The 23,786-nt window shown below is 40.2% G+C and overlaps 1 protein-coding gene across 1 annotated transcript; it reads right to left on the minus strand.

Annotated features, from left to right (window-relative positions):
• Positions 1–4,153: 4,153 nt before the first annotated feature.
• NXNL2 (nucleoredoxin like 2) lies at positions 4,154–12,350 on the minus strand. Its single transcript, XM_058824237.1, has 2 exons — positions 12,049–12,350; positions 4,154–4,643 (listed from the first exon to the last, which is right to left on the minus strand). Exons 1-2 carry the CDS (start codon positions 12,348–12,350, stop codon positions 4,475–4,477), a joined length of 471 nt encoding a protein of 156 aa, XP_058680220.1. The 3' UTR covers positions 4,154–4,474.
• Positions 12,351–23,786: the final 11,436 nt, after the last annotated feature.

Here is a 23,786-nt window from a genome sequence, read left to right on the forward strand (position 1 = left end):
GAAAAAGAGTTCCCCGGAACCACAATTTCCCGAGTGGAAGCAGCCACCTCAGCCTCCACCCCAGGCCCAACAGAATCCAATTCAGGTTTCAGTGTCCCTGCACAAACAATTTTAGAAGGTACAGACACTTCTTCATTCCCATCTTTTACATATTTTGTCCCACCCCCCTTACAAGAGTCACATATTTTTACATTAACAGAACAACGCGAAGAAAAGTCCGAAAGAGTCTCATTTTTTCCCAGAGAGAGAGAAGAAAGATTTTTTTCAACAGAGTTCAAAGCATTAGTGTCAACATTTGAAACAACACTTGTTACATTCTCCGATACACACACAGTCTCCGGTTTACTGGAATTTAAAGAGACAGAGCCAGAAGCTTTGTTTTCTGAGTCCAAGTTGATCTTATTATTATCAGTTTGTTTAAAACACTCCAACAGCCCTCTACAAATCGGCATAAGTTCTCTTAAGCTTTCATCTTTTTTGAGAGAGACTAGATTATAGATTCTCCAGTTTATCTGATCCCAAAAATGAAAAGTAAAAGCAGACTGCAAGTTCAAATCTTGCATATTCACCTTAACCCAGATAAGTAAGATTTTAAGCTCAGTTTTTGAGACTGCAGAACGAGCTTTCTCTTGTAACATTGTCTTTTTATACAGTCTCTTGTAACATCCAACTTTTGATAACTTTTTTCCCATTTTCGTTTTCTCGTTACCCAAGCCTCTCCCGAGAAAAGTTACTAACAATTTTCTTGGCTTCGGCGGGAGAGATGTTACCGTGTCCTCCTTGTTAACACTTGGGTCTCCGCGGCTGGGACATCAGGATTTTTCCTTTTTTCTTCTATTCTACGTCCTCGGACGGGGGTCTCCTCACGGGGGGCACCAATATGCGGGGTACGGGGTAGATAGAAGTCCAATTGTGTCAGGAACCCACATCTTAAAAAGGAACCCACTAAGCCACGGCAAAATATCCAAATATGGATAACATTGTAACCAGACCAGTGAAGAGATTTTTGCTTTTATTTCCAGCACATCAGTCTCAAAATACAAAATGGAGACATGACAGCTCACTGATCCACACCAAAAAATGTCTCCTCTAGCAGGGCTCATACAGCAATACATAAAATCATCTCAGACTAAAATTCAGCCAATCAGACACAGAAAACACGTATTGACAAGCATTCTATCCAATCCCACAAAGCACACGCAATGATAGTTAAAACAAAGACTAGTTCATAGGAGACAAAGAACAGAGTTCTATTCATGCTAACCTTCTAAAGATATACATTAAATAACCTTGTTGCCATCCTAAAGCCAAATCTACAGAGACCTATTGTGGTTTGTCACGTCTACTGCTTGGGAAACTTTTCTGCTTGCATGGGAAACTTTTCTGCTGTATTTGCAATGCTAACAAAACTTCAGTCTGAGGCCTACATACTTCTTTTAACCATTTCTTAAAAATCCTCTAACCTTATGGATTCCAACAATTTAACACCCCCTTCCCCCCTATTTTTAAGCACATACATTTAAATACATCATAATACTATTAAAGTTTGAAAACAGCAGCTCTGGAGGAGGAAGAAGGAAAGTTTTTTTGGGAGAAGGGTTAAGGAATAAAAGGAATAAAAGATTAACAAAGAGAAAGATTATTATTGCCTTTTTGATGTTTATTTCATGTCTGAATTTGCCACCCTTTCTGCTTTGCCTCTTCCTAAAATAAGAGTCACAGGACAGCCTGCAGCCCTCACCTGCAGCAAGTCTCTACAAGATTCAGGCTATTTATCAATTCACAAAGTATCAACTTACAATCCTTGCCAATTTTCATAGTAAAGTAATTGTCCATAAAGCCTACAACAAATTCAACACCACTGGTTCTTAGCAATTTTAGCATATATCAATCCATAAATTATTTACTAATAATGGACAATATCTTGTCCAGTGGAATTAGGAAGAATGCTCCTCTTCTTTACTTTTTTTTTAGCTGACTCCTTTAAAAAGGTGCAGCATCAACCAGTATCACTATGCTTCTGCCTATTGTTGCATTTTTAAAATGAGGGGTTTTTTCCTCACTCCACTGAAAAAATACTGGTACTCACTAATATTCAAGGTGACTGTGACTAAATATGGAGTGTAGAAAGTCATCAGTGAATTGAAGAATAATTTAAGAAAGTTAAAGGGACAATTCTGTACATTCTAAGATGAGTACACTGAGAGTTCCATTTCCAAAGAACACACATCCCAAGTAATAATAAGCTTACAGCTGACCCACTAGGATTTGCTTCTCTAATTTCAGAAGGTATTGCTAATAAGAAAATATTTTCCACTACTCTGTACTTCATCTAAGTCAAATATGGATTATTTTAGCACTGACAAGGAAAACAAACACTGATGCGCAAAACCAACAGTCCTTGACTGAAGTCACACCAAGCTTTTTACAGCGTACATATCTTTGTTTCATCATTATGAATTTTTAGCTGAATTTTACTTGGAACTTGTGTTACTCAACGGGCCTAAGTCTATCTCTGTTATAAAATACTGAGTTCCTTCATATATGCGCATATAGACAAACAAGAATCAAGATATCAATCATCTTGAATCAAGATATCTTGGCTGAAGTAATGCCTGATATCTGATAATAGGGTGCAGTGGATATTTTTGCTATAAAAATTGTTCCACATTCAGGTAACCTATCTTCAAACTTCTGGAAAAACTTTGATAATTGTTTCTCATCTCATATTTGAAATACATCTGCTCTTAGGTGGTTTCAGAACAGCAGGGAGAGCTCACATCTCACTTGCACAAAAATTTCCTAAGGAGCTTAGCATTTATTAGGAAAGACCATGAATACTAATATGGTGAGATGGCACAAATTAGAAATTGTCTGTGTATACCCAGATGCAATTTTTGAAACAGCTAAAAGGAGCACAGCACTCACAGCTCTGCTGAATACTTTCTACAGTGATTATTTTCCATTTAAAAACCAGTTTCTCTGGTGTACTTGCTTCTTACCTACTGTGAAGTACACGTGACTTTTTACATTTCCACTCTTCAGACAATATTTTTTTCACACACATTAAAGTTCAGACCCTCTTTGTTAAGTTTTCTCATGGTAAGGCAAACGTACCTCAACAAATAATAAAGATAATGGTGGATGGGATCAGCAAGGCAATAGCTGCAGATGGGAGACATCACAATCAATGTTTTGTTTTAAGGCTGAGGTGGTGACCCTTCATGCAAAGAACTGTCTGCAGAGGAATCAGCACTCTCGGGTGCCTCACTGAATGCCTCTACACTAATGCACGTAGCCCAGGGGGTGGACAGGCAGTCACAATTCTGGGTGCAGCTGGAGGACTGTGACCCCCTTGGGGTCGCAAAAAGATTTGTGGGGACACTACACACAACTGGAGTGCTACAATTGGTGGATGCAGGCTCTCTTGCTCCAAATTGAGTCAGCCAGACTTCAAGTGTTAGCAGAATACGTGCTTGTAATGGAAACAATAACAGCTCTGTTAAAGTCCTTAAGTTCCAATCAGCAAACATTCAGCTTGCGTGGGAAGTGGGTTTTTTTGGCTCATTGATTGCATGAATGTCTGGCCTGGGACGCCAACCATGAAGAGACAGCAAATCAAGCTGTGCTTTAGATACAACATGAACATTCATCAGAGAGACCTGGTATCATTGTTGATGTTTGCTTCTACATATTTTGGCAAAATAAAAGATGGAAAATGGTTTCTTCTTAACCTGACTGATGTTAACTTGGGTGCTAACATAACAGACCCATGGAATGGCTTGTGTTGGAAAGGACCTTAAAGATCATCTAGTTCCAATCCTGTGGAATTGGAACCTAGCTTATAGCTTTTAAAACCCATGGTTAAGGAAAACTGAGCAGAACTACAAATAAATATAAATAAATCCCATAAAAGTAAAATAAAATATATTTAAAAGAATATTAAAATTATATTTCTTCAGTACTGACAAGCAAATATGTTCTATTTAAAAGTCATGGCATTTTGTGATTATTCTTGTTAAGGTAGATAAGGAAATACATGAGACATATTTCATAAACAGTTATTTATTAAAGCAAACAGTTTCATTTTCTTAACAAAATGTGCTAATCACCTAAAAAAAAGTCATCAATAAATAGTTTTTTTGCATTCATTTTTACTGTGTTGACTTAGCAAAGTAAGTGTTTGCATAGATTTCAAAGATTTCTATTATTTCTGTCTAAACAGCTGATTCTTCTGAAGTTCTTTAGTATTATTTGGAACATTGTGCTTCATATTAAATATCACAGATAGAACAATACAACAATAATTGCATTTTATGACACTGGAATAGCTGGTTTTCAAGTCAAATCCAAAATCTGTTTACAAGCAAAGGTAAATAGGTCTTACCCTTCTCATTCTGAACAAAGCAAGAGTCTTTTCAGAGCTCTACCAACTTTTCCACTATGCCTTTTCTTGATTTTATTTGTCAACATTTTAGCTAGAAAAATTCTGAAAGATATCTGCACCCTCAAGCCAGTTCCGGAAACAGGACAGCCCTTTGTCTCTAATCTGCTTTCTTCCCTTGTCAGTAATGACTTCGCCCGTTTGTTTCACAATCACCAGTTTAGGAATTGCTGTTATGTTGTATTTCTTCTTCAGATCACTGTGGGAAAAAATGAAAAATAAAACACACCATTAGGAGCATTTTAAGAAAACCCCTAGTGTCTTTACAAAGGCTACTCTGGCCAGGACACATGGGAGAGCAGAAGTGATGAGTGCCTGGGCTTCCCCAGAGTTTGAGGCAGAGCACTGGGCAGTGTCAGGAGATGAACAAGGCTCTAGCTGGAAGCCTACACAGTGAAAGGTAGCTCTGAGAGTTAAGAGAGCTCCAGCATCCTTCCTGTAAATGCTCATCACTGCTGCCTGCAGTTTCCACAGGAGCAGAGGCTCTTGGAGATGTAAAAGATGTCCATAGAAGCAAAGTCTGATATACTCTTCCAACGGGTTTTTTACTAGCCCAAAACAGATGTAGTTCTGGGTCCATTTTACAGCCCATAAGGATCTCACTTAGATTAGTATTATGTTGCTGGTTGGTATTTACAAATGAACGGAGACGGGGCAAATTTGAACCAGTGTCATGAGCTATTTATTCAGCACATTCAGTCTCAGTACATTGTTAGGACAATGGAGACAAGATGTTAACAGTTCTCTGATTTAAATGAAACGCTAATGAGTTATTACATTACAGCATAGCATAAAACTATCTCAACTTAAATTTCAGCCAATCACACATAGAGCAAAACATATCGACAAGAATTCTATCTAATCATATGAAACACACGTAATGGTAGCTAATACAATAGCTCGTTCATGAGAGACAAAGCACAGAGATCTATTTATACTAACCTTCTAAAGATATACATTAAATAACCTTGTTGCAATCTATGAGGCCAGTTCTACAGAAGTCTATTGTGCTATTTGTCACGTCTGATCTACTACTTAAAAAACTTTTCGCTGTATCAGCAATGTTCACAAAACTTCAACTTGAAACTTACCCTTTTAACTATTTTTTCAAAACTCTCTAACTTTATAAATCCCAGCAGTATTTGATATTCATTCCCCTACAAATACACTTGAGTGTCCCATAGTGCTACTTCCTGCAATCACCATTAAGAAAGCATGATACACCATCTTTTTGTGTAAATGGAAGAGACTGAAGATACTCCTTAAACTCCCTCAGAGAAACAAGCCCTACACAGACAGAAAAGTGAGCAATCAAAATATTTGGAATAAGAGCCACCCATCTGTGTTGCCAGAGAAAAAAATTTCAACACCTCCTCTGCACCTTTAGAAGAACCAGAGGACAGTCACAAAACAGGCAGTAACAGAACAGCCAAATTCCAAAACACTAACAACATCTCTCTCAAAGCATACTTAAAATGATAAATGGAAATATGCTGCCTGAGCGGCATCACCACAAGCAAGAACATTTGCTGTATGAGGTTCAAACACTACAGAAGTTTGTGTAGGAAAAAAATGCAGACATTGCTAAAAAATGCTTGACACTAATACATAGACATTCTCAATGATTTCCTGGGAGGAAAAAAAGCACTGAAAAATAAGACTTAAGTGAAATACTGACACAGATAAGGCATACCTGAAACGTGCCCTCCCTTCTCTATTTTTCCTTAAGACAAGAAACATCAACAGGTGAAGCAAACTCTTCTGCCATTTTGTTGGCTGAGCAATAACGCAGAAAATACTATGGAAGCAGCAATAATGTGTATGGACCAGGTTTGCTTCCTCAGAGAATTTTGATGTGCAAGGAATCAACAAACAATCCCCACAGACCTTCCCAAAATCTGCTAAAACAGGTGAAAAAAACACATTCCAAAGCAATTATGCATAGAAGCCATGTAAAACTACTATCACCTTGTTATAGGTAGATAATGAGACAATTGGCTTTCACAATTAAGGGATGACTATTGTGTGAGTATTAAGAAAAGTTTTAGTGATCTATAGTTATGTTATTGGAGTTTAGATGTCCTCTGTTCTTCCCATAACTCTCTTTCCCCCTGCCCTGTATTGTGACCATCAGACAGCCTGGGTTGTCTATGTGGTAAATAGGTATGATTCGTGCTGACAAAATTGAAACAGTAATCAATATTGATACAGTAATTAATATTTGGAAATAATAAAACAGTTAAAAGGTGTAATGCCAGGAAAGAAAGGGAGAGGAGGGGTTCCACCCCCCCCCCCCCCCTTTCCTGCAGATGTGCAAGGCAGGAAAAAGCAAGTGATAACAGTTACTAAAAATTAACAGAAAGAAAGGAAAATCTGGTTGGTCCCAGGAAAATGCTAATTATATGAGATTTATTGCTTTGATGCTTAAATATAATATTATGTTAGTATTGGCTTATATTATACTAGCTCAGTGCGCATGTGTACTTTAATTCACAAAGGTGAGTTAAAGGACATCGAGGAAGAGGAGAAGCCTTCATCAGAGATGACCCCCAAAGAATGGTGCGACCACCTAAATGAGTGGTGGAGCATGTGTGTAAAGGTAGTGATGAAGGCAGGGGTAGAAGTGTGATGAATCAAAAATGGGAGGAGATGGCATTGACACATGGCATAAAAGGGGGAATTTTCACTTGACAAGCTCGTACGTGAGGCGGCAGGGGTCCAAGGACCCTGCACTCCGTACCCCACACAGTTATTTTTTTTTGCTTATGCGCTATTATTGGAACCAAACTATCCCCTGTTTTAACCAAATTATATTGTCAATATTTCAAGTGTATCCAATTTTATATATTCTAAGCTATTTAATTAAAGTTGCTGCTACGTTTAATATTGTTTGGGGTTTTTTTGATGATAGGATAATTGGGCAAATATAACATCTAGGAGAGGTAAAAGAAGGCTGCACATGTGCCCCTTGCATGGAGCAGTTGGGAATGGAAAAGCTTGGTGCTTAGGGGTGCAGCATGGCAACACCTGACCTCCAATCAAGTTACAAGAAAGAAGTCTCCACTGATAAACGGCAAAGAGGAGCTGACTGACAGACTTTGGGAGGGGCCTGGGCTGGCTGATGCAACACCCAGGGGTATAAAAGACAGAGCATCCATCTTGAAGATTAACTGGCTACGTGGTTTGCACATACACCATGTAGCCAGCACTGCAGGTTTTTCCTTAGGCAGTCCTTTGTTGTATTTTAGTTAAGGTTTAATAAACCTTTTTAAATTTTCAAAGTGAGCAGCTGTTTCTCACAACCTCATACCACCTGAATGACAGACAAGATGGGTGGAAGACTTATTGGTTCAGTGAACGATAAACACAATTGTATTAATCACAGACAGAGCCCTAGGAGACTGAAGATATGGAATTTGTTATGGAACTGGAATCTTACACATTACTTTCCTAAGGGAATGCATATATGCAGCCCAGCATGGCACCTTATTCAGACAGCCTTAGGGCAGAAGGTTGCATGCATCACACCAGACTGAAGCGTGCACAGATTTTGCTCACATTTGTGCGTGGCTTTCAAGATCAGTGGACCTGAAGAAGGCTTAGAAAGAGTTCTGCAGACAGTGCTTCTTAATCACTGTGTACGTAGGCACATGTGCTTACAAAAAACGACTTTTTAAAAGTTATTAATATTATTCACTCTGATAGGGACCTAAAATCTCATGATTCACCTCCACAAGCCACATATGTCCCATGGGACTAACTCCAATGGCAACTCATGCTATCATTAAACCATAAATAGAAATAAAAACCCATGACATTAAGACTGAGGCAAACTGGAAGGCATAGCCATTGTTAGATCTTTTTATTCTTAAGAGAAGGTTGGATGAAAGTTTCTGAGAGCACAGATTTTGTATTTCTAGAAAATACTGACATTAGCTGGGAGATAATTTTCTTCACAGCACCGTTCATGGTGTGTGCCAAAACAGCACTGAATAACACACAAGTAATTTAGCTATTGCTGAACAGTTCTTATGCAGCACCAGGGCCTTTTCTGCTTCTTGTGCTACCATGCCAGTGAGTAGGCTGGTGGTGCACAAGAATCTGTGAGGAGGCAGAGCTGGGACAGCTGATCTCAAACGATCAAAGGATGTTCCATATCATGCAACACTACGATTAGCTGTAAAAGCTGAAGAAAGAAGGGAGGAGGGATCAACATTCAGAGCCAGGAGATTTATCGTCCCATGCAGTCATTACAGGATGAGGCTATCCTGTGCTGGAAGCTGCTAAAATATCCGTCAGTGAATGGGAATTAGTGAATGAATTTCGTATCTTGCTTCGCCTGCGTGTCTTTACTTTTGCTTTATCTATCAAACTTTTTATTTCAACCCGTAAGTGTTCTCACTTTCACCGTCCACATTCCCTCCCCGTCCCGTGGGGACAGGGAGTGACCCAGCAGCTGTCTGGGCCTGGCTGCCTACCCAGGCTGAGCCACAGCACAGGTATCTTTATGTAAGGGTTGAAGATCTATGGGCAAGAGCATTCCTGAGATGAAGACAACATGGGGCAGATATAATATAATATTGGGAACATAAATGGTAAATTTTATACACATGTGTAATGTGATATCTGAAAACACCTGAATTATAACAGTTTTCACTTGGAAATGCTGTCATGTGAAAGGGATGGGCTCCTTGCTCATCTGCTTCTAGTAGTATGGCCTGTAATACAGCTGTAAGTATTTTCTTTTAGCTGTGAAATTTCTGCATTGTTAAATCTTAAGTCATAAGCATGCACGTCACATGCTTGGGATTCAGTTTTAAAGTGTCTGCTGAGATTTTGCAATAGCAGTCTAAAAAGTCTAAGAACTAAGCAATTGCTCTTAACTGCTTAGATCCTTAACATTATTCTATCTTTGTTTTTTAACAACCCATCCTCCCCAGTATTTCTGCCCGTGCCAATCTACCCTCATACATAAAGCTTCCTAATATAAAATGTACATATAACCTTTTCATTTTCTTTTTATGGGCATTTTCCATAATTCTAATTTTTACTGAGCTGTACAGGCCAACTCAGTAAATACCTGCCTACCTGGAAGCCTGCAAGAACTACTGTACACACCAGGCACTCTCACAAAAACTGATGCTTTTCATCACAAGGTTCAGAACAAACACAGCAGTATGTCTTTGTGTGCCATTATCAAACATCCTATTTAACACCCTTTGCTGTTGATGTTCTGTCCAACACCTGCTTTTCCTCTCTACTAACCTCCTTTCTCTTCCAAGCGTTCACTTCCTACCAGGCTGTCTTCACACTCCACTTCAAGAATCAAAATACTGTGCCTCAGGCAACAAAAAAAATTTACACCAACCTCAGACAATAAAAGGATCAGGAGCAGTATTTCCCATTACTCATGCCACAGACCACATAGGGTAGTAAAGGTGCAGTCCCACCTCTGGGAAATAGCCAGGACTGACAGGATGGAAGAGCCTGGAGATCCTGCTTTGAATTCAGTATTCTGTTTCTCTGAAGGTAGGCTTGACACTGCAGTGTTAGGCTCTACACAGTACAAGAATGGATGCTGGCTATTTCTTAAGAAAAATTAATCACCAATGCTTCTGTTCTTGAAAAGTATTTTAGATGGAACACTTAAAATTTGCTCTCTTATGTCTAGAAGAGACATCAGTCTATGCTGCAATTATGTACCTTAAACACTGAAGCAACCAGCTAGGATATCACTGAAGATATTAAATGCCTTCTTTACACAGTCAAAAACAATAGCCAACTCAATTAATTGCAATGGAACTTTAAAAATAATAATGAAATTTAAAATATTAATAATACAATTATCTTACCCATTTTTTAAAAATTATATTCTTAAATAGAACTAGTACCTAGCCAGAATTATAGTTTGGAGTAGTGACTACACATCTGCACTAAGTCTACGATGATTCACCAGTACCCTTGACACCAAACTACCAGTTAATCCAGTCTAAGCACCTTGAACAGCTCCACACAGTCCTTCATTGCCACACAGAAGAAACAACTCCAAAAACATGGCTGGTTCATATCCCTCTCCATTCTGTTCTTCAGTAACCACTGAGATCTCACATCATCTGGCAGGACAAGCCATGATGATGTGAGATCATCATGGCTTGCCCAGAACTGTGAAGGGCATTACAGGATGCCACACAAAAGCCAATTAAAAAATCTCTTTGCCTCCACTCTGCATTGAGCAAGAGCAGTCAGAAATAGACCTCTAATCCACAGAGGATGAAGCTGTAAGTACATTCCCATGGGCCATGCTGAACAGCTTGCTGGGTGCGGGACTTCAAGGGCTGCATTTCCTGATGGAAATTTGCCTGCATTCTATCATGCTTAGTAGATATCAAATATAATTACTGCCTGGGAAAATTTTGGAGAACTATGCAAAACAATATTTAAGTCAGTGGAGAAAAGGTCTAACATAAATTGGTAGTGGGCATCCAGAAATGAGCCAGGAAAGGATGAAATTGTTCCTGGCTTTAAATAATTTGCTCTTGAGTTTGTCAAACTGCACTGAAAAAACAACATTAGCCAACATGCTCCCTGTTGAGTGAGTAGCTGGGGTGTTACACACCAGGTAGCATACTGGGATGGATCTAGAATTAAAAGGAAAGACAGAAGCTACTAGAAGCACTAGAAATGATTCCTTGCTTAAAATAATTGATTTGGCTGCAAGTTTTATTACCCAATCTCTATTTAAAAGTCATATTACCTTCTTGACTGGTACCACCTGGAAAAAAAATTTCTACAATCAACTCATTTAAAGAGAGGGGGAAAAAAATCTCTTTATCAATATTTACATGTATTTCAAGTCTCCGGTTACAGGCATTTCAGTAACCCTGAACATCTTACTTGTCCTCCTGTAATCCCAGTCTATACTTATACGAGCTAAATCAGATTTCTGAAAGTCATCCAAATGAGGCTCCATCCTTGACTAAGGTCATCAAAACACTTCTTGGTATCATCCTTCACCCTGTTACTTACACAGATGCCCTCTCCTTTTGCTATTTTCATGAGCAAGCTGCCTACAGGAATGTCACTTTGGAAACGGAGCAGCACAGGAGTTCTACACCCCAGTACCAGGTGCAGTGCGCCACCGCTAAACTCCAGCTAATACTGTATCTGTCCGAAATTCTTCACAGTTTCCTCCACTCGAAGTAGTTTAGTTACAAATTTTGCTGCGTCTTCCTTTGCCTTTTTCCCAGAGCACTAACCTAGACAATGCAGACCAACCTTAGTAACAATTACCGCCGTGCTGAAAAGCAATCACTTGATCCTCACTTGCCATTCGTTTTTACCTCACTCATCTCTTTAACACATGGGGTCTTTACTCTCTGAATTCTCGTTCACAGACCTTTTCGCTTCCAAGGGAGGTGCACAAGCCCGCGTTCTTTACGTGTGGGACGGGCTAAAACCCGCGAGCGAGCAGCCGCGGCTGCCGGGGCTCCAGCGCTCCAGCGGGAAAGCAGGCGCGGGATAACGGGGCAGGGGCGGAGGTTCGGGGCACCTGCGGTACTGGGGCTGTCCGAGGGCAGGGCCGCTGGGGGGCCGCCGGTACTCACTGCTTGTAGGGGTCGTGGAAGGGCAGCGCCAGCCAGTCCCCGTGCATGGCGCGCATGTAGCCCAGCATCTCCTCGGCGCTGTGGTCGGAGGAGATGAAGACGACCTCGAAGGGGGCGGGCGGCTCGCTCTCCTCCAGTAGCTCCGTGTAGAAGTCGCAGAGGACGGGGGTGAAGTCGCGGCACGGCGAGCACCAGCCGGCGGAGAAGTACAAGCCCACGACTTTGTTCTGCAGGGCCTCTTCGGGGTCCACGCTGCGGCCGTCCTTGCTGACCAGGAGCCGCCCGCTGAACACATCCACCATGCTGGCACGGCCACGGGCCCGAGCGCTCCCCGGGGACCCTCCCTCCTTCCCCCAGCGCCGCCACACGGTCACCACACGGCCGCCGTGCCATGGCAGCGCCGCCGCCGCCGCTTTATAGCGCCCGCCGCCACAGGGCCCGCCCCGCGCCCCGCGCAGCCCCGGAGCGCGGCCCCTTCCCCCGAGCGCCCCCTCCTGGCGCAGGAGCTCGGTGCACAGCGAGGGCGCTCACGGCGCCGAGCTGGCCGCGAATTCAAACCGCGGCCCCGTGCGCCGGCCCCTTCGGCGCACCGCGGAGCTCGCCGCCTCTCTCCTGGAGGGCTGGTCACCAGCCTCAGCAATTTTGACAATAAAATTTTTATTATCAGGCGTCCTGCACTTTCTTTTTTTTGGTAACATGAAAATTATCTGAATTCTGGATATAAAAGGGGCTGTCTATTCTCTGTCCCAGTAGATAGGAGGAATTCTCATATTATTCCAGCGCACTTATCACGTGTTTGGGTTGAATAATGCTTTTTTTCCTCCAGCTGACACTGAGTTAGAAATTAATAAAAATTGTATTACAAATAAGAAATCTTTTTTCCTGCCTAAAGCAAACTGCAAAAACGGAAATGAAAGATGATTTGGTGGTAGGGCTATTAAATTACAGTTTAATTAAAGGATCACGATGGGATGCTAATCAAACCTGGTACATTTTCTCCTTTCCATGAACTGTGCAAAACCCAATTAAAGAGAATTTGTCTTAAAAAAAAATTATTGGTATCCTCCAAAATAAATTCTAGTGTTTATAATGGATACTTCAAGTGTTTATTGAAGCTAGCTTAAAAATATTTCACGTTAAAATGGTGTGTATTTTAAAATTAAAAGTCCATTCTAGGATTTACTCTTCAGTTTTTCCCCTGTTTTAATCTGCAGCCTCTCAAAAATCTGTCTAAATTTTACTTACAGAAAAGATAAAATTATGACAAATATGTAGTATGATTCAAATACTTATCTCTATGGAATGGTCCTTAGTTATGAAGAGTACTCACTTGGGTAAATTGCAACCAAGTTTATAGTGAAATTAAAGTCCAGTTTCTACATCTGACCATCTTCTGACCATATAGTATGAACAGTGAAAACAGAGATACTTCAAGACAGAATTCCAGTTTAAATTTGCATAGGAATAAACTGAGCACAAGTATTCTCCCCCACATTTATTTCCTTTTGAGGTCTTTTTGAAACCTGCTTTTCTTCCATTGACCTGACAAAAAATTTTTGTCTATGTTCTGTCCTGAGTGAAAAAGGACATGGTCTTGTTTAAAATAGTTGAAGATGTGAGAGGAAAGAGAGAAAACCCAAAGATGAACTCAGAAGTAACACAGCAGTCTTGGGGTTTTTTTCAGTAGGCTCATCAAAGCTGGTTGTAGGGTCACTTTGAATTGGGAGCTGCATTCCTGCCATTTCTCTTACCCCTTTTGCCTTTCATTATGAAGATTTACTGCTAATTAAAAGACTGTTTGTTTCTTGTGCAAAAGTTCACACATTTAAAAGAAAATAGCTCATTCATCATTATTTTCTAAGAGATTCTTTTGAATTAATCTTTACAGAGTAGACCTTTTAATTTATTTCCAGTTATATCTGGACTAATATGTTACTTCAATTCTGATATTCTACTGGAAAACCAAAGACATTGCTTAGGTGTTTAAAAGGTAGCCTTTATTCAAATACTGTATTTCTCCACTTTTGATGGAGGGTTAAACTATGTTTTTTCAAGACCAGGTACTCATCTACTTCCAGTAGAGAAGTGACATCTAAAACAATGTAGTCCTCCTATCTGTCACATCTCCTATCAATCCTTTCTCCAACTTTTGAGTGCTGTTTTGTGTGGTTCCCCACTTCAAAATTCCTCCAGATGTCAAAAGTAGAAGACAAAAGGAGCTTTGAAGGTTGCCTGTTCTTAAAATAACACAGGTGAGAAATTAGGCTCACCTGAGTTTTTGATTTGCCATACTGTCTGCTTTTGTGAGACCATTGTGAAATAGGATGGAGACAAAGCATTTGGAGCCTGTAAAATCATCAAAAAATGGAAAAAAAAGTTTCCATACAAGTTCAGGCTGCCATAGGTACATTGTTGATATTCCTACCAATGTCTCTTTCCATTGGTGGTGAAAGTGTATTTTCTCAGGTATTATGAGTGGAAGAAATGACCCAGGGAACTTCCAACTGCTCCGTCTGTACAGATTAGGAAGCTGGTTAGCCAGAAACAGGGCTATGCCATGACAAAAGAACATACTGAGACTGTCTTTGAGACCTCTAGGTATGGCAAAAAAAGTTGATAACTACATACATCTCCCTGGGGAGAAGAGCTGGATGTACACGACAATGATATTAAACTTCTTGAAGCTCTTTGAGGAACAGCTACTAGGCATGAGGAACCAGACACCTTCCCTCAGGAAGCTTAAGGTGATCAATTCTCTAAATGTATCAAAGATTCACTGAAAATGCTGCATAACATGGAATATCTTGTCTTGCACCTGCCCTTGAATTGACTACAGAGACATTTCTCCATGACACTAACATGGACCAATAAAGAAATGCCTTGCTTTATGATTCATACTAAAGAGACTCAGACCTGTTTCAGTTAGAAAAGTCTTCTAGGACTGTTCTTGTTAGTGGTGTTAACACCGTGGTGATTTATTCCATCCTCAGTCTCCCCTTGGACTTAAAATATTGGAGCTTCTTTATGCAGAGCCTGTGGGCCTGTCTCAAGTGTGTTGGCTGTGATGTGACACTATCAGAAAATCTGCATACAATGCTCATCCAGTGGAAGCCTCTGGGGAATTCCAGGATAAAATTAAACAAAAACTTCCTACCACAAAAACCTGTGCTTATGATTTTGCTAGAAAAGAGCTTTTTGTTATTGAATTTACTATACAATTTTTAAGGTAACAGTATTTAGTCCTGTCTCTAATCTAAGCCCAAGACTTTTAGTTTATTTGTGCTCACATTGCAAAGATTATCCTACTTTCCTTGTGAGTTGTGCTTCAGTTAACACTGAACTTAATTACATATCCAGATTTTGACACACAATTGAGAATTTAAAAAAGAAAATATGAAGACTCTGAATCATAGGGTAGCTTGCTTTTAATGACATAGGGTAGCATGCTGAGAAAGACCTGTAGAAGAAATGAACTGGAAGTAAAAATGTTTAGACTTGCTGACTCCTAAGTAATATAAGAAAATACAATATATGCTCAGAACAAAAGAATTCCATACACCCATGGTGGCAGAGTTAATGTCTCTGTGAGCTATACACAAGATAAAGTGTGAGAAGGTTCTGAAAGCCTGTCTAGGTCTTTAAGAAACATACCCATTGCTCTGTCCTTCATGTACCTTCTTCATAGCTGGCACAGGTCAGAGTAGTGAATTTGACCCAATAAATATTTGCAATAAAGAGTCTCTTAAAACTCATGTCATATGCATGATGCTGGATTTTTAAATGAAAAGTTATAGAACACCAAGTTTCAATCCGCTTATAATTCTTAGGCATTCTGTAGGAAATGCATACCATCATTACACAGTTGACGTTGGCAGGCTGTATATCCATCCAGTGAGAAGCCATGAGGCAAATGCTGACTAAATTCACTCAAAGGAGAGTCTGACCTGATTGAGGGCTTATTGATTCTGTGTACAATTAATCATTAATGCACCATCTACTTAATTATAACCCGATGAAAACATGCAAATGACAAAACTAATAAAGATAAACTCTGGTTGTGCAGTACTGCATGTAGTGCAATCCCTGAAGAAGTCATATTAGCAACTGGCCTTGGTGCATCCCATTATGTGTTACTATTAGCCAAACAGAAAATCAGAACACACAGAATAAAGGAAACACATCTGTGGATTAAAGAGTTAAATTTGTAGCAATCATTGATAAAATTTTGTTAAATAGCTGGGTTTTTTAAATTCCTTTTCATAATACATGAAAATATGCTTTACGGGAGAGAGTTATAATCTGAGTTACTGGTGAGAAAGCAGGCAAAGTTACTCATCACAGTGTATATAGTGAAAAAAAGGAATAGCAACTTTCTTGATCTCAAGCCAACACAGTAACCTATGAGCTGGGGAAAGAAGCCAGTGCACAAAAAATTACTGAGCCAAAAAAGTTAAATTTTACTGTACACAATCTGCCAACTAAAGTAGTTATTGCATATTCATAGCATTCCTAAGAGCTGACATATTCAGAACACCTTTTCCTCAGCTGGGTTCAGGATCTTATGACATAGTCAGCAGTGATACAGGTATGTAGTGAATGCTTCTTCATGATTGTTCTTGGAGCTGCTTCCCCTACCTAACGTCCAAACACAAAAGAAATAATGCCAGCTTTTCTCCAGTGGGAAAAGTAATCAAATAAGTAGAACACTTTTTTATTTTAATTACTTACTATTTTATTAATTTTATTTCAACTCTTTGGTGCCTATTGCTGTAGATATCAAGGGTTACCTGTTAGGGAATCTTACTTTTCCTTCCTAAGAGATACTGGGATGTAGCTTAGTATTCTCACCACAAAGACATCTGCCATCATCAAGACTGAATGAGAGCTGTAGCAGCTACCAACTAACCAAAACATTTCAGTACAGAAGATACTGTAAGTTTATATCTCCTTTTCTTTTGTTTTCCGTTTTTGAAGCAACAGATTGTTAGCAATAAGAGGCAATAATTATCAGAGAACACTGTGCTGGTGAGGCCTCACTTTGGGTCCTGTGTGCAGTTTTGGATGCCACAATATCAAAAGGCATTAAGCTATCAGAGAGCATCCAAAGAAGGGTAACAAGGATGGTGAAGGGCCTTAAGGGGAAGCCTTATGATGAGTGGCTGAAGTCACTTGGTCTGTTCAGCCTGGAGCAGACTGAGGGGAGATCTCATTGCAGGAATGGCCTGAAATGGTGTCAGGGGAGGTTTAGGCTGGATATTAAGATAAGGTTCTTATCCCAGTGGGTGATTGGGTGCTGGAACAGGCTCCCCAGGGAAGTGGTCACAGCACCAGCCTGACAGAGTTCATGAAGCATTGGGACAATGCTCTCAGGCAAGAGCAGGGTGTCCTCTCCAGGGCTTGGAGATAGACTCAATGATCCTTGTGAGCCCTGTACAAATCAGGTTATTCTTTAGTTCCACAATAGCAAATTTTAAGTAAACATTTACAACATTAGGTCTGGGTCCCAGTTTAATAAGCACTGTTGATGTAAATAAATAACACATATGGAAAGGGTGAAAGAATGCTCTTAAAAATGTTTAAAAATTAGCTGGATTTGAGAGTTTTCAAGGAATATTTTTCCTTTTAATCTTTTTTATCCTGAGCAGTGTATCTCAAATTACCAAGTGCTAGATAGTCTAAATATCAGTGCTGTAACTTTTCTGACTTCCAAACAGGTATACCAGGGAAATAATGCAGTGTCATCTAATACAGCAGCAGCTGTGTGGCAACAAGAAACAACATTTTCACCAGCAGAAATGGAAAAATACTGTGGTAAAATTCTGCTCTAGTTCATTTGAGTTCAGTCGCACTTTTCACTTCACTCTAGCCTTTTGGCAGTTTAATGTAGTAAAGGGGACATTTAGGGTTTTTTTGTCTGAAGAGACCTCTGACTAGAGGTTTTCAGGTTCAGAGTCATCCAACACTAGATCCTGCATTTATGTGCCTTATGAGAAGTGTAAAGCTGCTTTTGAGTCTTCGTGCAGAATCTAGGTCAGTGCCCTACAGTTGCTAGCAACCACCACTTAATTCTAATTTTTGTCAGAGTTTTGGTTGAAGAAAAAGGTCAGATTGTCACAAGCCCTCTGCTGCAAGGAGGGGCTCCATAAGTATAATAGCAGTTTCAGTTGCTTTAATTAATTTGATAGCTGCATACAAAAGTAATTGGCACCTGCACAACCTCTTCCTCTGGCAAAACTTGAATAGAGTCTTCAGTTGTGGAAGGGACAGCCTGCATGTACTCCTGCTCACCTTGTTAGCAGCCTCTCTTCTAGCTAGATTGAATGATTTCATTAAACCTTGTGTTTCAGGTCATCATTTATTAGCAAAAAAAAGGACTGGGTCTAGAGAAGCCAGTGTAGGTTTTGCAGTGCTGAAGCTAGAATACTGTTCTGCCAATAACCAAGCTGCCAATGCAGCTGTGCTGCGGCTGGTAGCAGGAGTTCACATTGAGAGTTTCGGCACAGCACATTCACCTCACTGCAGTCACTTTTCTCATGGGTTTGTAGATATCCTCCCAAGACTTTTCTGTCTAGCATGCTCCTTTTCATAAGAAAGCTGTGGTTTTGCTGTTTGAATTAAGGGAATGTTCTTTTAAGGCTGGCATTCACTGCCATTTACATGTTTTATCTAACCACTGTAAAATCCCAAAGACCTTCCCCTTACACAGACATACACAGAATATGTAACATTCTGTAGCCTGTAGTCCCATGTGCTCTGATTTTAGAATCATTAGAAGCACAGAAATAATTGAGAAAGCGATGTCACTAAATAGGCTGAAGTCTCCACTACAACTCCCTCCCCAAAAAGTAGCCTAAGAAAGCTATTTTCTGTTCCTTTGGTTGACCGTGAATTAAGAAGACAATGACTGTTCTTTAGAGCTCTAAAATGACAATTAACTGCAGAGAATGACAGATGTCAAAGATTCAGGTTTCACATGTAATTTTCATGGGCAATCCCTGCCCATAGTGGGGATTTGGAACTAGATGATCTTACAGTCTCTTCCAATCCAAGACATTTTATGATTCTATCCTTTTCAGTTACATAGAAAATCATCTTGGGCAAGGAAAAGAGAAATCATACATAACTTGATTAGAGTTGAGTAGAATAAATCCTTATGCTATTGTGGTGAGTTAACCTTGCATGACTGTCAGAAGCCCACTCAGCTGCTCTCTCAGTCCCCCTCCTCAACAGAACCGGGGGAGAAAAATGTTGAGAAAGTTCATCAGTTGAGATGAAGAAACAAACATTCTTTACTAAGTACCATTGAAGGTAGGGCAGACTTAACCAAGGAAAAATTAATTTTTTGCAAATTAAAAAATAGGAGGAGGATGGTAACAAAGAAAGACTGCCAAAAATATCTTCCTCCCACCTCTCTTTTTCCCAAGCTCAACTTTGCTCCTGAATTTTCTACCTCCTCCTCCTACCCAGCTGGTGCAAGGAACTGGAAAATAGGGGGTAGTGGTCTGCTCATAATACTCCATCTCTGCTGCTCCTTCATGTAAACACAAAACTGTTGGAGTTGGAAGAGACCTCTGGAGATGATCCAGTCCTAAGTGCCTGACAAGGCCAGTCAGCTAGAGCAGCTGAGAGCCGCCCATGCCGGCTGTGCAGAGGGCTCGGCCGAGGGGCCCCTTCGCCCCAGAGAAGCCGCAGCCACACCGAGGACCCGGGGGTGCCGTGGGCTGCCACAGGATCCCCCGAGGGCTCCCAGAGCCCGCCCGGGGCACGGCAGCGCGGTGCGACAGAGCCGCAGCGCCACAAGGGACGCCTTCAGACCGGGCCTGCAAGGGAGGCACCTGGACATCCCCACTGCCCACAGGTACATCCATCCCCGGGGTTCCATACAGTCCGTGTGCCCTGGGGGCACGGCAGCCGCAGGGGAGCCTCAAGAACACCAGGTGGAGGGGAGCAATGAGATGTCGCTTGTCTAGAAGGTGATATGCTTCCACCTAACCCCTGCCACTCTCTCCGTATCGCCCCACATATGCCCCTTCCCTTCCCTTCCCTTCCCTTCCCTTCCCTTCCCTTCCCTTCCCTTCCCTTCCCTTCCCTTCCCTTCCCTTCCCTTCCCTTCCCTTCCCTTCCCTTCCCTTCCCTTCCCTTCCCTTCCCTTCCCTTCCCTTCCCTTTTACTATAAAATAATTTTTTTTTTGCACCAACATCTAACCTCATTTGTTTTTAATCATGCTTTTGGGTGTATTTCCAATTTTCAAAGTGGAAATTAGGTCTCTGTGTATAAAATAAATCTCTGTGTATAAACTGAAGTCTCTGTGTATAAAATGGAAAGTCTATTTTATACACAGAGACTTAATTTCCTTTGCTCTTCTGGGTTTAAACCAGATTTTAACAGGGCTCCAGGAGAACTTCTGCTCCAATGACTGGAGCACCCTCCTCCCCTTACTGTGCCCTGACCTTGGTGTCAGCAGTGCTGTTGCTCTCACATAAACTCACTTTTTTCTCACAGCTGTCTTGCAGCATTTTGTACCCTTTCTCTAAAATGCTTTCCAGAGGCAGCACCAATAGCTTGGCTAATGAGATCAGCAGTGTCCTGTAGTGGGACTGTTCAGGCTGGCTGTGTCCTACACAAGGGCAACACCAGCTGTTTTCTCACAAAGGCCACCTACAACTTCTCTACTGCCAACACTTGGCATGTACACCTAATACCTCTATTTTAAATTCTTGCATCTCAGTAACTTCATCCCAAAATTTCTTCTATGGTTGAAACAATTCAGAAGAGGAATTACTTGAACACAGTCATCTTCATATTGAAGAAATCGTTAAGGCTGCTAACTATGAAAAAATGGCCGCTCCAGACATACTTCTGGGGCTAAGCTACAGGAACAGATCACTGCGAGCAGGACATGGAGAAGATGCAGAAGGTTGAGTCCAGGAAGCAAAGACTTCAATGCTGTTTATGTCACCTGCCACTAGAAGGCTGGATCTGTTTTCTACATAAAAAGTATTAAAAGTATTAAAGCCTCAAAACAGAAGTCTTTCATGTTCACAGTAAAACCACATTTAATCCTGCCTCTCCAAGTGGCTCTGACAGAAATTCTTCCTGTGAGATGGCCCTGGATCTTGAATAGAAGTAACAGAGTGAGACAGGACTTTCCCAGTACCAGAGCATCAAGACAGAGCCTTCCTTATGTTGTTAATCCCATTGCAAGGAGACCACTAGAGCATGGGTCAGGACCAACCTTAATCTGGTCCAGTCAAGAAAGGATCACTGCTTCAGAACTAAGTATTTATACCGTTACAGCTCTTGTCCAAAGGCCAGTAATAAGCGGGTTCATTTGCTGCCATACCTTGCAGGAGCCTCCTACCCCAGTGCCATCCCAAAGGCAGTTCAGGATTTCAGTCAGTTGGCAGGTAATTTTTCACTCCATAGCACGATTTTCTCTGGTGCTTACTCTGCACCTTTACTCTGCCATGCAAGAGTACTGACTAATCCCAGCTAAGAAAACCAAAATTAAGTTTGAAATTGCATTTGTTATTTCCAAAATGTTTTTAGTGATATAATTAGGTAGTTTACAGACAAGCAAATGTCTGAAGAATTCAAATTTCTGCCCCTGGCAGCGTAGTAAATACATTTTTTTATTAATTGACTCAAAAGGACACAGGTGTCAGCAATTCTTATCTTTGCAATCTTGAACGTATATTGAGTGCAAAAAATGTCCTCTACAGAGGAGCACCTCAAAACAAAGCATGAAATGCACAGGCTTTCTGCAGTAAGGTTTTTAGCACTCTTCAGATATTTTCCACATACAAGTACATTCTTTAAAAATTTGAAGCAATTCAGATCTCCATTTCATGCTTTTGTATTATCTAGAGGAGTATGACTAGATAGTATCAATTAATAGTAATTTTAGGTAGTTGTAGTTTTGTCATCTGCTAGAGTGGTATTTGTTGAACTAAATATTCATAATTTTTAGAACATACAGTGTTATTTTGGGCCATTTACCTGCATAATTTGATTATATTTTAAATATGACAACTGTCATGTGTTAAACCAAATCTGTGGAAGCCAAAATGCTAAGAATCTTCTCCTGTGCACACTGCTAGTCTTGCAATATCTTAAGTAATATCTTATCCTAGCCTAGTTAAAGGCTAGGATAATGTTTGGATTTACAACATTAAAAAGCACTACCTATTGCAGTTAATCTTAATTTTCTTTTCTTCTCAGTAAAATTTAACACAATGCATTTCTCATATAATATGAGCATCTTCCTGTTAAATCTTCCTGACAGTTCTTTTAGAATAAAATCTTATTCTCGGTTCCTTATATTGTTTGGATTTTCTTTCCCCCTACCATCAGAAGTTCTGAATCAGAGTGGTTAGGTTTTCTGCCTCACTTTTTCACACAACTGCACTGTAACTCCCTTTTTATTTTTTGTCTACGAGCTACTGAGTAGACAATACACTGAGCTGCAGTAATAATGGAAGAGGATTTTGTGTCAGGTAGAATGACATCCTTTTAAGGCATAACCTGAATTAAATGAAAAATGCTGGAGAATATTGAGCATTCCCAGCAAAACAGGTTCCAAATTTCCATAATGAAATGTGTGGCATCCTATCGAAAAGTTACTTGCAAAAACTGCTGTTGTCAGTCTTCCAACACTTTAAGCACAACGTTTTAATCACTTTATCTTCTCTAGTGCTTCTGCTGTTAGTGCCAATTTATTTTGTTCTTACAGCTTAAAAGGCTAATGTTTCATAATTCATTAAATCAATGGAAGTTCAAGTTAGACATCTGCCTCTGTAAGCTAAAAATAGTGAGGAGTTAGTGAACAGTATGCAAAATCAAATAAATTAGTGACAGCTTTTATCCAGTGGTAAAGGTCTTTATGAAGGTAATTTAATCAGTCATCCCCCAGCCCATTTCAAAGCTGAATACATCATGTGTAGCTAGCTAGTGCCACAGGAACAAAACGCATCAGCCCAAAACTCAGATGAGTGCGGCCCTGACACTGATTAATCTTCCATAAAAGAAAGAGAAAAATAAGACCACTCTCTCCTCAATGGCTGTTTACAAGGAATCACTTTGATCAACAAGAATGTGTGTTTAAAGTAGTATAAAGTTGTGTTGTTTTTTTTTTAATTAAAAAAAAAATTGTCTCTCATCTCTCAGATCTGGGTAGAACATCCTTTCACTGCTGAGATCTCAGCTGCATCCTGTTATATACACACAGGTGGACACTGTGCATATAGAGCTCTACACTCTGGAAATCAGGAAACTCACAAGGCAATGGGAAGAGCAGAGCTTAAAAAAAATCCTGAGTAGTTTGATAACTTCCTCAGGCTGTAAATCCTGAAATTAATTAAAATGGTAATTTACTGATACTGGCAAAGAGGTTAATGATGTAACATGCTGAGGCAGGAACTTACTGAAAGAAAAATGAGTCAGATTTAAAATAATGCTTCAAAGTTTGTGAAATAGTAAAAATCTTTTATTATCTAGTGCTTGAGGATGAAAGAACACACCTCTAATTACCTTCACCTATTTTTACTTCTCCTTTTGTACCCTAATGATCTTAAATTACAGCAGCCCAATCTCCTCCAAAATATCCTTACTGAACTTTATCCTTTCCAGAAAGCAGTAGTCCCCTGAAGTCATCAATGGTTCCACTGCTTACAGCATGAATATAAAAAAAAAATTATGTCAAAATAAATAACTCAGTGAGCGAATAACTTTTTTTTTC

This window comes from Ammospiza caudacuta, chromosome Z, assembly GCF_027887145.1.
Source record: "Ammospiza caudacuta isolate bAmmCau1 chromosome Z, bAmmCau1.pri, whole genome shotgun sequence".
In the NCBI taxonomy this organism is placed as follows: domain Eukaryota; kingdom Metazoa; phylum Chordata; class Aves; order Passeriformes; family Passerellidae; genus Ammospiza; species Ammospiza caudacuta.

What these genes read in the sequence shown, in the direction of transcription:
- NXNL2 (XM_058824237.1), bottom strand. Translation starts at nt 12,350, where the DNA reads ATGGTGGATGTGTTCAGCGGGCGGCTCCTGGTCAGCAAGGACGGCCGC. An exon ending in TTCCACGACCCCTACAAGCA is followed by an intron (nt 4,644 to 12,048) that starts GTGAGTACCGGC and finishes TTTTTCCCACAG; the next exon opens with TGATCTGAAGAAGAAATACA.